The sequence below is a fragment of the Ascaphus truei genome, chromosome 16 (assembly GCF_040206685.1).
Source record: "Ascaphus truei isolate aAscTru1 chromosome 16, aAscTru1.hap1, whole genome shotgun sequence".
In the NCBI taxonomy this organism is placed as follows: Eukaryota; Metazoa; Chordata; class Amphibia; order Anura; family Ascaphidae; genus Ascaphus; species Ascaphus truei.
This window is the reverse complement of record NC_134498.1, coordinates 32,169,368-32,186,021: the sequence shown is the minus strand read 5'-3', so window position 1 is coordinate 32,186,021 and position 16,654 is coordinate 32,169,368. Positions and strand designations below refer to the sequence as shown.

The following is a 16,654-nucleotide window of genomic DNA, read 5'->3' as shown; positions in this document are numbered from 1 at the left end:
GGGGGGACCCGAGCTGTGCACCGGGGGAGCCTGCATTCATGTGCAGGGGGGGCTGGATTACTGTGAACGGGGGAGAAAGAGAGAGGGGAATGGGGAGAGAGCGGGGGGTAGACAGAGAGGGGGAGTAAGGATTAGGGGGGAGCGGGAAAATTCAATTCCGGGCAACGCCGGGTATATCAGCTAATAATAGATATTTGTCTATATCCATGTCTATAACCGCCTGGTTGTGGTTGTGCTTGTATTGTGGAATGCTGACTGGTATTTCTCGGCTGGGCTCATGATGGGAGAGAGCTGGTATTTGGGATGTAATTGTTTTGGGGATCTGGAAATTGTGTGATGCTGGTAATGCAGTCAAACTATGTTCAAAATAATGGATAGAATTGTAAGTTCATTTACTTATAAAACCTACTATTTTCTATCTTTGTCATTCTTTTCTGACACTTTCCCAACCCCCAGAACCAACAAATTAATATCAAACACCACACCTTAAAAATGATTCATTTCTTCAGCAAGAAAATCCAATCATACAAGTAGATATTTTATTTGTATTTTATTAATTTGTTATAATATTGAAATAAAATATAAATTGCAATGTACACACAAACATACTGTACATACATGTAAATATTATATCAATACAGTGTTCATAAAGTTTGTCAAATACACAGTATTTTGTAAATAAAATTCATTGTAATGCCAAAATAACTTAAAAATGAAATAACAATTATACAGTACAGTGATAATAATACACACATTTTGTAGTTGTTGCACAATAAATAACATGGAAACAGCATTTTTTCTATATTTCGTGTAAAATGTACAATTGTTTTTGGTTAAATGTTGGATTGTAATATTCTTTTAAATATATCTATTGACCGTTATAGTTACTAATGTAATGTAGAAATTAATTGACAAAACTAATACAAATATCTATCAGCACAGAAGCAACATTCTTCAGTAATGCAATTTAAATAATGTCTCGATAATAATATTAGTTAATATAAGATTTCTGCTTTAATTAAAATGTGAATATATAGTATGGAAACGGTCATATAAAGGCTGTTATTTAAGTTATATGTTTAGTACATATGTTTCCCAGAATTATATTCATTTTATGGATTTTCCATCAGCAAATAACTTAACACCCTGTAAAGTCCCTGTGGAATTTATTATGATACAAATAAGCCAGATAGATCATTTCCCAATATTTACTGTAGTAACAATAGCAGCTGAGAGCTGTCTTTCAGGCTTTCTATATTGTCTACTGTGTGGATTATAGCTTCCACTTTGTCATCATTGAGGACATGTTTTGCATTGGATCGGAACTTCTTTAGGAGAGAGTCTCTGCTCAGGGGGTTTCTCCAGTGCCCATAGAATGTATCACTCCTTCCTTCTATAATGTCTCCATTGTGCAGGTGCAGGGCAACCTCCCCATACATCTTATCAAAGTTGGCCACATTATCTTCAGGATGCTCCACTACCACCTTACTCAGGAGTTTCTGGAGTTCATCTCGATATAAGCTGTCCTCGCTGAAGGAACCAATGTTAACATCACCATCTAAGAGTGCAGTACATGCATTGAACTGGAAGGAGTGACGCGCCTCATGCTCTGAATCAGGAGAGGGTCTATTAATGTATTTGGAAACTGGGATTCTGAGAACAATAGATTGAATGTCTGATGGATTAAATGAGCCAAAGTGCTTTATCAGTCTATTTCTCACTGCGATTGAGGCATCTGCTATCCAGTGCATTCCAAGATGGGCTGGAAACCTCTTGAAAGCAATGTCTTGCTTCTCCAAGAGAAATTCATAGTGCTTTCCTGGTGGAAATAGTGATTTAGGCTGATAATCCCCATAGAAAGCACTAAAACCTGAGCACCCAGGAACATCATCCAATATTAGAGAATTGGCCTTCATTCCTTTCGCAGCCAGAAGTGCAGCTTCAAGTCCTAACCTCGTGGCATTGCCAATGTGCAAGGGTTTAGCAAGAGTAGCAGCATTTGCCATTGGGGCTCCAGCCAGGGAAGCTGCTATTGCTAATGCATGGGTGCATTGTTCTCTGTTTAATGACAGAAGCTTGGCTGAGGCTGCGGCACTGCCCATGGTGCCAACTACAGACGGAGGATGAAATCTGTATGGGGAAAAAAAATATTTTCAGATTTAGCATTAAATAAATAATGTTGATATTTACATGAATACAGATTTGCATGGAGTATAATTATAAACAGCAAGTTCACAAACATATTTGTTATCCATGCTACATAATCCTATTGAAACTAGACATATATTCCTTAATCTATAAATGGTAAATACATTTATTACAATGTGGAAAAATTACAGTGTTCCCAGATATATTAGAATACGGAGATTAACAGAAATTTGACACTTAAAAAAACACATTGTTTTTGTCAATGTACCAAGACTGCTTGTTCTATAATATGGGGGATGTGACTTAGATTCAATGAAAATTATTCCATTGACTGAGTTCTTGAACTTATTAAAAAATGCATTTTTACAGTTTGTATCCATCAATAAAAAACATTTTGTGTAAAAAAATATAAAAAGCTGCAGCCTCATTGGTTTAAACATTTATAATATTGAATCAATAAATATGCTGGAAATAATACATATATAATCCCAGGTTTTTTCTTTTCTACATTTGGAGAAAAAAACGCTTGATGACATTTTGTGTAAACATTAAGATATTCAACAATACTCCCATTTTAAATAATGTTACAACTAAGAACCAATGGTTAACTGATACTTAAACTACAACTCTCACATTTAATCTGTAACACACTTTAGGTTTAGGAGCATTAAAAAGAAGATTTGTAATTTCTGAACATATTGAAAATGAATAATTACATCTTATATTTTCAAATGAATAAATAAATATGAAAATAAATGGCATATATTAATTATGATATTGCTTTCATTAGGAGTGTGCTCACCTTTTGGGAATATCCTTTGCCGCACTTGAGAAACACATTAGTCTTCCTTGTACTTCAATTCCCACATTAAAAGCCATCAGAAGGTCTTCCCCGCTGATTCTTTTGTCTTTGGGAAATATTTGGGACAAGGCTAAAATAGCAGGCAACACTGCACCTGAAGGGTGAGTGGCAGGGTGCCAGGTGTCATCAAAGTCCATGGAGTGAGTCTATAATATATTTAATATGAAAATTAGGTTTTATTTATGAAACAAATGATGTAAAAATATACAACTGTACAATATTACAAGAGTCATCAATGTATTCAACATGTACTTACTGCTACTCCATTTACATAAGCAGCCAATGTTGGAGAGAGCTTTAATCCCTTCTGTCCATAAACTGAGCAGGCAGCTATATTTCTGTGTGCTGAACAATGCAGATCCTGAGACAACAGAGAAAGGTAAAGTATTGAGTAACTAGGTAATAGTGTTTGTTTTCATGTGTATACATTGTATAGTAAAGTTCATGGTGGCTTTGTGTTTTAATCTATTTTTCAGAATTGTTAGGGGGGAAATAATTACTTATCTTTTTAAAGTTTTAGATACAAAATGTGGCAAATTCAAATGTTATAAAAGTGCCTGAAAATTCATGAGTTTATTAGACCATGAAAACAAACATGGTTTCATTTTTAGATAAAATAACAAAACTACAATTGTATTTCTTCTTTACTTTCCTACTCCCCTAAAATATTATCCTTTAAATATTGTAAAGAATAATAATGTGGTATCTATGTCTGATTAGCACCTACTGTATATGTAACTAGTCAGAAATAGCCTTTATTATTTAATGTTGTTTTTAATAGGTTTCCCCTTCTCTTTTACACTACTGTCTCTATAACACGATTGCCTATCAGACTGTATTTCAGCTCATTAGAAATAACTCTAACCGGGCACTTTAGTCACCAGATTACAAGAGGTCTCACTAAGGGAATGAGAAAACTTGGTTCTAATAAAGCTCTTTGCACACACACAATGTATCACTATTTTGAGGTTACTGAAGAGGGCACACACTTGGACACACACTTGGGCACACACATAATAGCAAGGATTAACCCTTTATAAAGGCACACACATCCCCATCCTTACTACATCGTTGAAAGCAGATACAATTGCCCCCTTGTTACCTGGCAGTATTGCAGAATGATGTTGAATACTTGTGTTGTGGATCCCACGAGGCCAACACCAATGTTGTCCAAGATCATCCGCTTACTCCTGTGCCGCACAGTGTCAGGGAGGTGCTCTGGCTGTATCCCAGGGATAAATGAGGCAAAGCTGCTGGTCACAGTGTCTTCTAAATGGTGATTCTCCAGCACTGTAATACAGGCAACAAATGTCATTAATAGCAATGCATCCTTAAAGCCACAATCCGAGCTGCTCCGTGTTAATATTTATTTTATTTATATATACACACACACACACACACACACACACACACACACACACACACACACACACACACACACACACACACACACACACACACACACACACACACACACACACACACACACACATCTCTTGACAATCAGATTGACCTCAGAGCATTGAGTATTACCGTGAGTACATGGTTCATATATAGTGCAAAAGATAATTGCTTTTGTGGGGTGGTGATTGCTGCTTTAAATATATACAAACATATGTACAATATATACAGCCCTAACTGAGTGTAAAGTCTCACTTTCAACAACATTTTAGTTATTAGTATGAGATTACCAAAATGGCAAAATTATTATACATTTATGGGACATATTGAAAGTGACACGCAGACCCCAAAATGTTCAGATGCAGACTGTTATTTAGAATATAATTAGTTACATACAGTCATTTTGTAACATTATATATTGTTTTAAAATAAACACAATGGGTACGTACCTTTCACAGCTGATTTGTGAAGCTGCCTGTGTAGTTTACAAAGTTTCTTTGTATTCTAAAGAAAAAAAGACAACTGTTGGATCAATATCATTTGTTATTTTCTTTCCTACAATATAACATCATTTGGTATGTTAAACAACTATTTTTATTTAAAAAGCTTGTTTATTTATACATTTTGGTACCAATTTGAGCAACACAATTCAACTAGTAAAAAACGTTATGCTTTAATCATATGATACACACTGCTTGACAGACAGTACTACAGCTGTTCGCTTCTAAATGTTCTACATGAGTTAAATAACATACACTGGCTAATGATTTGAATAGCATCCAAAACATTTCTTTTGATTATCTGCAATTTTCAAATGACACTTTACCTGACAAATAACACAATTGTTTAACCTTCTGATAGTGTGAGATCTTGCAAGATACGCTTAGGATGGAAGTTTTCCGGGATGGGGCATATTTTATCATACTGTATGTGTGTCTGATTGATGCACTTTTTGTATAATTAAACCCTGTACTGTATTTTGTGAAGTGCTGTGTGTACTGGTGGCCCTACAGTACACAAATAACATATACATCAAGTAATGCAATCATTAATGCAAACTTATACAGCCTTTTGTAGTATACTAAAAGCTCACAGTGTGAATATCAATTGTATATTGTGTATACCCCCTCAATGAAGGAGATATTAAGCACCAGTATTTGTACTAGAATATATGGTTTTATTTATATTATATATTTATGTATATACCTACAGCCCGTACAGGTGCCTGTAATGTCTGTAGTATGTGAATAACATGCATTACAAAAGAAGTCCAGAACATTAATAGTGAAACATATTACTTACATGAAAGGCTGAAGGAAACATCTCGCAGATAGTTGTAGGGAGATGGAGTAATTCTGTGTCTTCAAGCTGCTGATGCTGATTCTGTCTGTACTGAAGCAGACCTGTAAGGACAGATTTATATAGTAGCCCAAATGTGTGCAGAACTGCATCATTGATCCTGGGAAATGTAAAAGGAAGTGGGCATGGCCATTACACATTACTTTACACCCAGGAAGTACACACAGGTGTAAATATGTTGTGGGGAATTTTTGAAGGAAGTAAAAGCAGCAGTAACATATGGGAAACTCTGTATAGTTGAACTAAAAGCGAGGCTGCCAAACACCGACTTTGAGAATGTGTAACCCCCCATAATCCATATGTATGTTTCTGGGGCTGGCTGAGGCTGCTTCCAGATTCTATAATACAGATGTAGTAATACTTACCGACCCCAATGCTGCGGGCAGTGCTGCCGACAGGGGAGGGGGAGGGGGAGCCGGGGGGGGGGGGGGGGGGGGGGGGGGGGGGGGCAATATATATATATATATAACAAAAAAAGATTATTACAAAAAATATTTTAAGTCCCATTCAGTATTATTAGTATTATACTGAATGGGACTTAAACTATTTTTTGTAATAATCCTTTTGTTGTCCTTTATATTGTTGAAAGATTTTTTTTCTTTATGAACACTGATTATCACTGATTATTCATACTTATATTTTCAGTTTCTATACTTCAATATATATATGTACAGTATATAATGAGTAGTCAATTTATAAATATTGTCTTGTTGGTGCAAGATCATACATTTTGTGCTTTTTTTCTCTTTATCTGAGTAATGGTTATTATGTTTAACCTAATTGGGAAATGTATCTGCCAGTCAATTCATTGATTTAACAGACACACTGAGTATTTTTGCCACTTTGCAGGATTTATTGTTTAGATCAGTGAGACACTCCTATTGGTTCCACTTTTTTCTTTTAAATTGTATTAAGTGCCAACAGATGTTTTTTCATTATTTGGAGGAGGCTTAAATAGCATTCTCCTCCCCCAATAGTACACTCCTTGAAAAAGCGCCATAGGGGGAGTGAAACGCGTGGGAGGAGAGTTTCCAGTTTTTCTTCGCGTTTTTGTATATTTGATGTAGTTTAATACACATTTTTTTATTTTTCTACTTGCTGGTGAGTTTCAACTTTTAGGGGTCTGTTGCCTCATCGATTCACCCACTACTTTCCCAAACAGTCACTATAACTTACGCGTACACTTTTTTTTCTTGCGTCTCCCCCTCCCATCTTACCTCTATCTATAATGTCTCTTGGGCTCGCTTTGTTATTAGGTTTTGATATAAGAGCTCTGTACATCTTAAAGTATTCAAGGTCTCCACAAACTGCTGAAATAGGTGTAATAAAAAGGGCTCTATTTGGTCGGATCTTCAAATTATATCTGCGTGATCTGTTGTCAAGATTAAAGATGGGGGAATTATTTGGGCAGATTTGCATCCGCCACACATCGGCCGGTACCTTTGGTCTGTGGATTTCCGCGAATCAGTCTCAAAAAGGGCGACTTGTCGCTTTCATAATTTTTTTTATCACAATATACGTATTCCTCAATCCGCTGGTGTATTGTAAGAATCCAATCTGTGGATTTAGCAGATTGCATTCTTAAATCCACCATCGGATTGCGAAATCTGCATAATGGATTGGTAAAATCCACCAGTGGATTGTATCCAATGGCGTTTTTTTTCATTAATCAGCACGGATTGAAACTGGAACAATCCTCCGACAGATTTTACATGGCCAAACAGATTTTGAAAGGAAAGCTCGACAAATTCTGCGATACCGAATTTGACCGTTTTGACCATCTCCAGTCGAGATCCTCGCATTTGTCCCTCAGATCAACAATCTGTATTTTAGTTTCTTGTGTTTCAGTATCTGCAGCATTGTGGTCATCAACGAACGCTTTCATTTTAGTTTCACCTGCTTCAGTTATTTTGCCTAGTGATGAAATTGAGATTCACTTTGCTAAGAGCGTTGTGCAGTTCTGGTTGACCCAGTAGAAAGAGAGACAGAGAAGCGCAGACAAGGGTCAGAGTTAATATCAGACCAGTAGTTGAAAACACATACAATAGTAAACCAATGGTTAAGAGCACAGGGGTGATAAGAGTATAACGTAATATGTACTCACACGGGCCTGTGTGGTACTGGGTAGTACTATAGGTATCTTTATTTTCTTTCCTCCTTCTTGCTAGTCAGTCATGCTCCTTCTCCCTCTGTACATCATGGATGGGCCACTCAGGGCGCATGTAGTTGAAGACAGCGCCACACAGATGAATAAAAATACGTTTATTTGGCAAAGAATGTGAGATAACAATTCACTCACATGTAAAAAACTGCTCAGGGACGCAGGCGTCAACCTCCCGCTCTCCGGTGCAGTGTGCTCCTGTTCACCGCATCCGGTCTACAGGACTGTTCACAGTCAGTGCAGGCGCCAGCTACGGTGTCCTCAAGCAAACACAAAACTTCTGGTCCAGGTCTCTGCACACACAACGCGTTTCGGATAATTGAATGCTTCATCACGCATTTGAAGTGTGGTATAAGTATATTTATTTTTGACCTTATTCTTCTGTTCGGTTTCAAGCACTGTGTAGAGGGAGCGCCCCAGTTCACTTCCACTGGTTGAACCAGTACTTGTATATTGGAGAATAGTTTGTCAATCTCTTTCTTTCCTAGGGAGACTTTACTCAGATATGTTTGATCAAAGGCATCTTGGTTATCTGCCATCTTTTCCAGGTATCTGCACCATCTCCCATCTTCTGAAAACGTCACCTCTTGCGAGGCATTTCGTTTTTTATGCTTTGGGGGCACAAGTTGTGCTGCAGATAGTTGGCTACACGGGGGAATGTTTTTTGTTGAGTTATACTGAGGTACATTTATTTTTTGGTTCCGTTACCTCACCCCACATGGAGTGGATGTATCGGGCATCTGCTCTCATTGGCACTATGCATGCGCCTCTATGTCTCCAGTTTTCTTGAACTTATTTTATGTGGTGTTCTTCAAAGCATAATTATCTTTTGCAACTGTTTTTATGATATTATTTAGAGAAAGTCATCTGGATCACAGAAGAGAAGATACATTAGTAACTCCAGTTATCCAGCAGGTATAATACAAGGAAAGCAAGTGGTCAGTGAGTAAAGACACTGACTGGCACTGAGAGTTTGAAGCAGGGGAGCCTGGTTCAATTCCCGGTGTAAGCTCCTTGTGACCTTGGGCAAATCACTTTATCTCCCTGTGCCTCAGTCACCAAAAACATCGATTGTAAACTCCACGGGGCATGGACCTGTGCCTGCAGAATGTCTCTGTAAAGCGCTGCGTAAAACTAACAAGAACATGCTTTTATTATTATTATTACTATTATTATTATTATTATAAGACATTGTGGAAGTATTAAATATGTGTGGACTTCCTTGTTCAATCCCCTTAGTAAACATTGTATCCAACAAAGTCATCATTAGTTTTATTACTAGTTGTATTATTGTTTCTTCCTTGTGTGCATTTGTAAGACAACTGAAAATTCTAATGATAGATTTCCCATATTTCCTTGTAACTCTTCAGAAATGTCCCCAAGGCCATATAATGTAAGCTACTTTTACAAACAAATATATTGACATCTTTAAGGCGCAGTGTTTTGAGAACTCATTTGTAGTAGTTTACTTAAGTATGAGTAATCATAGCCACTGCTTTCAATTTCCTCCTGCCTACGTACTCCGAGAGACAAGTGTGTATTGTGTGTTGTACAATGTGCTGTTTTATTTAGGCCTCACAGACACAGCTAGTAAAGTATTTGGACAGCCCTTCAATCTAATAAATTAAAGCAGGAGACGAAGGTAAATCAAGTTCATATTCTTGAAGGCATTTTGCTTTATCAATACAAAGTATTGACAAATACTTTATCAATAAAATGGGTCACAAATTCCAATTCAATAATCATAACGAGCACGGTCTTGGATCATATTCCACATGTTGCGGCAATGTGGTAGACCTCGCAAGGGTTCCCAAATAGTAGTGATCTTGACAACTGATACTTGTATTTACAATCTTTTTCTCCTGAACCCAGTCACCACTGAAAATTCAACATCCAGTTACAGTGTGCACCTTCAGGATAATTCATGATGGAACTCACTATATTATATATTATTTCTTATGTGTATATATTTATATGTATATATACACATATCTATATATTTATGTTGAAAAAATCATAATGGCAGACTTCCTTATTGTATTAAAATCAAAGTGAGGTACCCGTGTCTCCCTCTGTCTCTCTCTCTCTGTGTGTCTCTCTCTGCAGTTTGCTCTCTGTGTGTATCTCTCTCTGCCCCTATGCCAAATATCCCTCTCCTGTGATTTCTGCCCATCTGTGACACGGCGTCGAACAGAGTGGGGCGCTGAGCTGAGGAGGTGAGAGCCATAGCAGCAGGGAACCGCCATGACGGGAATCCGATCCCAGCGCTGTGGGAGGCTGACAGCCAAGGGCCTGTGGAGCTGCAGCGGAGGGCCCACAAGTAAGGAGAGGTGGATATTGTGTCTCGGCGCTACACTTCACGCCGCGCCCCCCACCTACCTCCCCCCTGCTTATCAGCTGTTCGGCCCAGCGGAGGAAACACAGGACCTCACAGGATCATCACAATCTCTTTGATGGCTCCACATGCTACTGAGCGGGGTGCACAACAGAAAGGGAAAAAAGAGCTAAAACAGTGATAAAAAAAAACAGTTTTTACCTGGCGGTACAAACAAAACCTTATATTTTTCCTGTAGAACACCTTCAAAACTGTAGGGGTCGTATTATGTGTGAGGTCGCGCTATATTTGGGCCAATACGGTAATTAAAATAGAGAGAAGCCACGGGGAGAATTCCTGGGATCCCAAACAACGTAACTTGGCCATTAAATAATTTCCCAAAATGTTCAAACTTCTGGAAAGTTAAACATTTTATCTGAGGGGAAGATCCCTCCGTACACTTTACTAACGAGTGCTCGTAAAGAGAATACGATGCTTTCCTATTATATTGCGCTAAGAATGTTAACAACACTGCGCATAGAATGTTGCAGACACAGTAACTGGCCCAAAGAGAGGATATTTTTAGAATCTAATTTTGCTGCCTGAACCATGGGGTGATACAATGACTGGATCAGGGTTACATGGGGAGATTACACGGGTGTCACACACACAGGGTCACACACTTCAAAGACAACCTGAAAAAACTATATTACCTGAAAAATTAGCACATCCACAAATGTGGTGTTTCAATCTCTACTTTATTATAAATGAAGCATTATGTTTGTTATCTGTGCCTTTTAAGATGCTTTTGAAAAAATTTTATTATCCTAAATATTATTATCCTTAATAAAATATGTATTGCTTGCTCATCATGAATAAATCATTGCCCAATTGAAACAAGTGAGAAGGGAAAAAAAACACGAGGGATGCCTGCAACATAAAATTAAGATTACAACAAATATGACATCATCTTTTTTTCAAGTTTCATTCAATTAGAAAAATGACATCATAAACTGAAAAGCTGTGTGTGACTGAATACTGTACATTATATGCATGACTAATTTCAACTGGGGTTTCAATCATGACGTGTGAGAAAGAAAGGGAGGATGTTAGTTCTCAGGAAGACAGATAGCCCAAAGAAATAATCCTATCATTTGTGTCAATTGTGTGAGACTACAGTATTTCTTCATGATACACTCCTACAAAATACATCTGGGAAAACATCAAGAAATCAAAGCACTTAAAAATAGAACTTTAATTTAACTTGTATAGGTTTTATATAGAAATAATAGCACAGACAAGAATCTTATGAGCACATTTATCTTCCACAAGTCTCAAAAAAACTATTTTACCCCATCATCGCACACTATGCAATAATAAAGGGCAGATACTATATTCTGGGAATATTATGCAAATGATCTCACAGAAAGGGTCATTTTTTAGCTTGTTATCCATTTTTAACATGGAACTAGTACTTTCTCTGTTACACAATTTGGACAAGAAAGCATGGATTAATTAAGTACAGAATCGGAAAAACAAATTAAAGGCAGACATGTCATCCTTTTGGACTAATTTCCACTTGTTCCCTTGCCCCCCTCCCCCCCTCCTTATTGTGAAGCTGGTAGAGGCTGCAAACCAAACACTAGAAAAGGGGTGAATCAGCCCAAATCCGTTTCCTGGATTTTCAGCATTTTCCCCCGAAAATCTGTTTCGCGGTGTAAATTCCACGGACGGATCTGGTCGGTTTTAATCCGTGCGGATTCATCAAAATCCACCATTGGATACAATTTGTTAATGGATTAGTGGAATCTGACCTGCGGATTCAGAGATCCATTGGCGGATTCTAAAAAATCCGCGAAACGCAAATCGCCCTTTTTGAGATTGAACTGTGGAAATCCGCAAACCAGAGGAACCGGCCGATCCGCTGCGGATTCAAGCTCGCCCCAAAAATTCTACCAAACCCATAAATTATAGCAGGGCAAGCTCCTCTAACACATAGGGTACAGCCAGGGGCGTAGCTACAGCCCGGGCCACCCGGGCAAAGCCTGTGGGCCTGCACGGTTGGGGAGGCTTGCCCTCCCGCTCCCCGCCCCCCAGAGCCAGCTCTCCGCTCCCCCCTCCCACATCCTGCCCTAGAGACAGGCGGAAGGAGATGGTATGCTGCGGTCATGGCGGTGGGTTCCAGGAGGCAATAAATAATTAACCGGTAGTAGCATAATCACTTGAATCAGAGGATGACGGCAGGGGAGGATGATGATGAGGGGGACTGGGGGAGATATGATGATGAGGGGGACTGGAGGTGATATTATGATTGATGATGAGGGTAACTGGGGGAGATCTGATGATGATGAGGAGGACTGGGAGAGATCTGATGGTGATGGTGATGAGGAGGGATGATGAGGAGGGATGATGAGAGAGAGGATAAGGGATAGGATTGGGGAAGAGAGAAAAAAATTGCAGTCCATATTAATATTAGTGGGGTCCTGAAAAAATGTTTGCCCGGGGGCCCGTGCATATCAAGCTGTGCCACTGGGTACAGCAAAGACAAGAAACCCACAAAAAATGTAAGAAAACATATGTTCCCACTGCACCCAACATTGTAGGATTAATACAATGTTCCACTCTCCGTACTATATCTATTTACAATAAGGTTCCAATAAATGTATTCCACCATTCAATGTAAGATCTTACTAGAGATATTACAAAACATTGAAAATGTCCTTCAAGATGCTGCGGCACTTTTAGATGCATCATTACATGTTCCAAAATGCAAAATGTTACATTTGCAATGACATTTGCTATAATTTCATCAATTCAATTTTTAACATTTGTAAACCCTATCAGCAAGTGAAAGATTTATTGTAAAATATCCCCTCTATAACCAATACAGCCTCCCACGATTGGAACATAACCAACACAGACCCCTTCATACTGTCTGATTCCAAAGCCTCCTCCTATGACTACTATAGACCCAACTAAAATATACACACTGAATTCCAGCCCAGACTGTATGTCAGATAGAGCCTTTTGTTTGGGAAAAGAACATGTTCTTATTACCATTTAGAGCCTATTCAAGTAAATAAGCTGTAAGGCGTCTTATGACATTAAGAGAAGTCTTTCTCCTGTCATTGTCCCTACGCTCATCCAAATCTTCCAATCCTCCCATCCTCTCTACTTGGGAACTTCCTTGAAAGTGAAATTAAATTATTAGCATATGATTACATTGTGAGTCATCATTAGTTTTATTAGTGTGTTTTCCCATTGTTTCTTCCTTGTGTGCATACTGTATGTGCAGTAAACACACTGAAAGCTGAAAATCCCAACGATTTAGTTCAAACATTTCCTTATACCTCTTCAGAAATGTCCCTAAGACCATAAACTGAAGCTACAGGACACAAGTGCCAGCGCTAACCAACATTTATTTGCACTTTATATAGATTGTGATAATACACACAGTGAAATTCTTTATATTGACAAATAATACACATTTGAGAACCGTCCTGCAGCCTAGAGCACTCCTGGATTGTCCAAATCCTTCCAAACTGATGTAGAAAACAACAGTCCTCCTTGGCGCTGGTCTCAGATGAAGGGGCACAAAAACAAAAATTACAATTTTGTACAATACCTAACAGCGTTAATGGATACAAAATCCGCAAAGTGACTTCCCTCACCAATATAAATATATCATGGTTCTTGATGAAATTGAAATATATATATATATATATACAGTGCTTGACAAATCACCCAAAAATCTACTCGCCGAACCAAAAAATCTACTCGCCACCTAGTCCCGCCCCTAGTCCCGTCCCCAACCCCGCCTCTAGTCCCGCCCCCAGCCACGCATTTTTAAAAAAGCCATAAATTAAATAAATTGAATAAATTCCTAGTAAGAACATTCGTTTTTGATATTAGTTTATTTATTGTATTACATTATACTACAATTAGTCCTTGGTGTGTGTGTGTGTGTGTGTATAAATGTCAAATCTAGAAAAAAAAAGCCAGATGTGGATGACTAGTTTCCTGCACCCCTTAACTAGTGTCTGGATGCCCCCGCTTCACAATATTTAAAGCAGCAATCCCGTCTGGGATCTTACCTGATCCGCAGACCCTCAAAGTCCAGGTACCCTCATTCCCGCAATGTTATACATTGGAGGGGAGGTGTTCGTTACCTGTCTTCTGGGTTAGGGGGGGTTCCGATGTCTTCCGTGTGAAGCTTGAGTCAGATCTGGAAGTAAGCAGTATAGGTTATTTCAGTGTAGTATAGGGCAGTTAAGATATCCAGATCCATAGTGTGAGAGTGTGTGGGGGAGAGAGCGAGAGTGTGTGGGGGAGAGAGAGAGTGTGGGAGAGAGTGAGAGTGAGTGAGAGAGAGAGTGAGAGAGAGTGGGAGAGAGAGAGAGTGGGAGAGAGAGAGTGGGAGAGAGAGAGAGTGGGAGAGAGAGAGAGTGGGAGAGAGAGAGAGTGGGAGAGAGAGAGTGGGAGAGAGAGAGAGTGGGAGAGAGAGCGAGTGGGAGAGAGAGTGAGTGGGAGGGAGAGAGAGTGGGAGGGAGAGAGAGTGGGAGGGAGAGAGAGTGGGAGGGAGAGAGAGTGGGAGGGAGAGAGAGTGGGAGAGAGAGAGAGTGGGAGAGAGAGAGAGTGGGAGAGAGAGAGAGTGGGAGAGAGAGAGAGTGGGGGAGAGAGAGAGAGAGAGAGAGAGAGAGAGTGGGAGAGACAGAGAGAGAGTGGGAGAGACAGAGAGTGGGAGAGACAGAGAGAGAGAGTGGGAGAGACAGAGAGAGAGAGTGGGAGAGACAGAGAGAGAGAGTGGGAGAGAGAGAGACAGAGAGAGAGACAGAGACAGAGAGAGACAGATAGAGACAGATAAAGAGACGTCAAGGCGCCGTGACGTTGACGCTGCTCCGCGCTGATTGGATGTTTTCAGCCGACAGTGCTCTGAAAAACAGCTTGGCTGTCGGCTGAAAACTCCAGCGCCTCAGCACGCCTGCGGACGCTCGCGTGAGCCCCCTCATTGAGTATGCAGGGGCTCAGCGCGGAGCGTCCGCACGGCTCAGCGCGGCCTGTCCTTCTATGGACTCCGCCGGAGAGACAGATAGAGAGAGACAGACAGAGAGAGACAGACAGAGAGAGACAGACAGAGAGAGACAGACAGAGAGAGACACACAGAAAGAGACAGATAGAGAGAGACACACAGAAAAAGAGAGACACACAGAAAAAGAGAGACACACAGAAAAAGAGAGACACACAAAAATGAGAGACACACAAAAATGAGAGACACACAAAAATGAGAGACAAAAAAAGAGAGACACAGAACACACACAGAGAGAATGAGAGACAAAGACAGAGAGAGGGCGAGGGCGACAGGGAGAAGGCGAGGGCGACACAGGGAGAGGGTGACACTCACAGACACACACTCACTCTCACTCACTCAGACACTCACAGACACGCAGACACTCACGCAGAGACACACTCACGCAGAAGACTCACAGACACACACTCAGAGACACTCACTCACACACACACACACACACAGACACACACACACACACACAGACAGGCACACACACAGACACACAGACAGACACACACACAGACACACAGACAGGCACACACACAGACACACAGACAGGCACACACACAGACACACAGACAGGCACACACACAGACACACAGACAGGCACACACACAGGCACACTCACAGACACACAGGCACACTCACAGACACACAGCCACACTCACAGACACACAGCCACACTCACAGACACACAGGCACACTGACAGACACACAGGCACAGACACACAGGCACACTCACAGACACACAGGCACACAGGCACACTCACAGACACACAGGCACACTCACAGACACACAGGCACACTCACAGACACACAGGCACACTGACAGACACACAGGCACACTGACAGACACACAGGCACACTGACAGACACACAGGCACACTCACAGACACACAGGCACACTCACAGACACACAGGCACACTCACAGACACACAGGCACACTCACAGACACACAGGCACACTGACAGGCACACTCACAGACACACAGGCACACTCACAGACACACAGGCACACTGACAGACACACAGGCACACTGACAGACACACAGACACACAGACACACAGGCACACTGACAGACACACAGGCACACTCACAGACACACAGGCACACTGACAGACACACACACACACAGGCACACTGACAGGCACACTCACAGACACACAGGCACACTGACAGACACACAGGCACACTCATAGACACATAGGCACACTCACAGACACACAGGCACACTGACAGACACACAGGCACACTCACAGACACACAGACACACAGGCACACTCACAGACACACAGGCACACTCACAGACACACAGGCACACTGACAGACACACAGGCACA

General features: G+C 40.4%; 1 protein-coding gene across 1 annotated transcript; it reads right to left on the bottom strand.

The window, feature by feature from the left end:
• Positions 1-724: 724 nt before the first annotated feature.
• On the bottom strand, positions 725-5,857 carry LOC142467377 (cis-aconitate decarboxylase-like). The gene is made up of 6 exons (XM_075572996.1): positions 5,714-5,857; positions 4,861-4,915; positions 4,113-4,300; positions 3,267-3,371; positions 2,951-3,156; positions 725-2,130 (listed from the first exon to the last, which is right to left on the bottom strand). The coding sequence occupies exons 1-6, from the start codon at positions 5,732-5,734 to the stop codon at positions 1,209-1,211; spliced, it is 1,497 nt and encodes a 498-aa protein (XP_075429111.1). The 5' UTR covers positions 5,735-5,857; the 3' UTR covers positions 725-1,208.
• Between the last annotated feature and the right edge of the window lie 10,797 nt (positions 5,858-16,654).

Coding starts and splice junctions, on each gene's coding strand:
- LOC142467377 (XM_075572996.1), bottom strand. CDS start 5,734: ATGTTTCCTTCAGCCTTTCAT. Junction 3,372..4,112: donor TCATTCTGCAATACTGCCAG/GTAACAAGGGGG, acceptor CTGTTGTCTCAG/GATCTGCATTGTTCAGCACA. Junction 2,131..2,950: donor GCAAAGGATATTCCCAAAAG/GTGAGCACACTC, acceptor TTCCCCATACAG/ATTTCATCCTCCGTCTGTAG.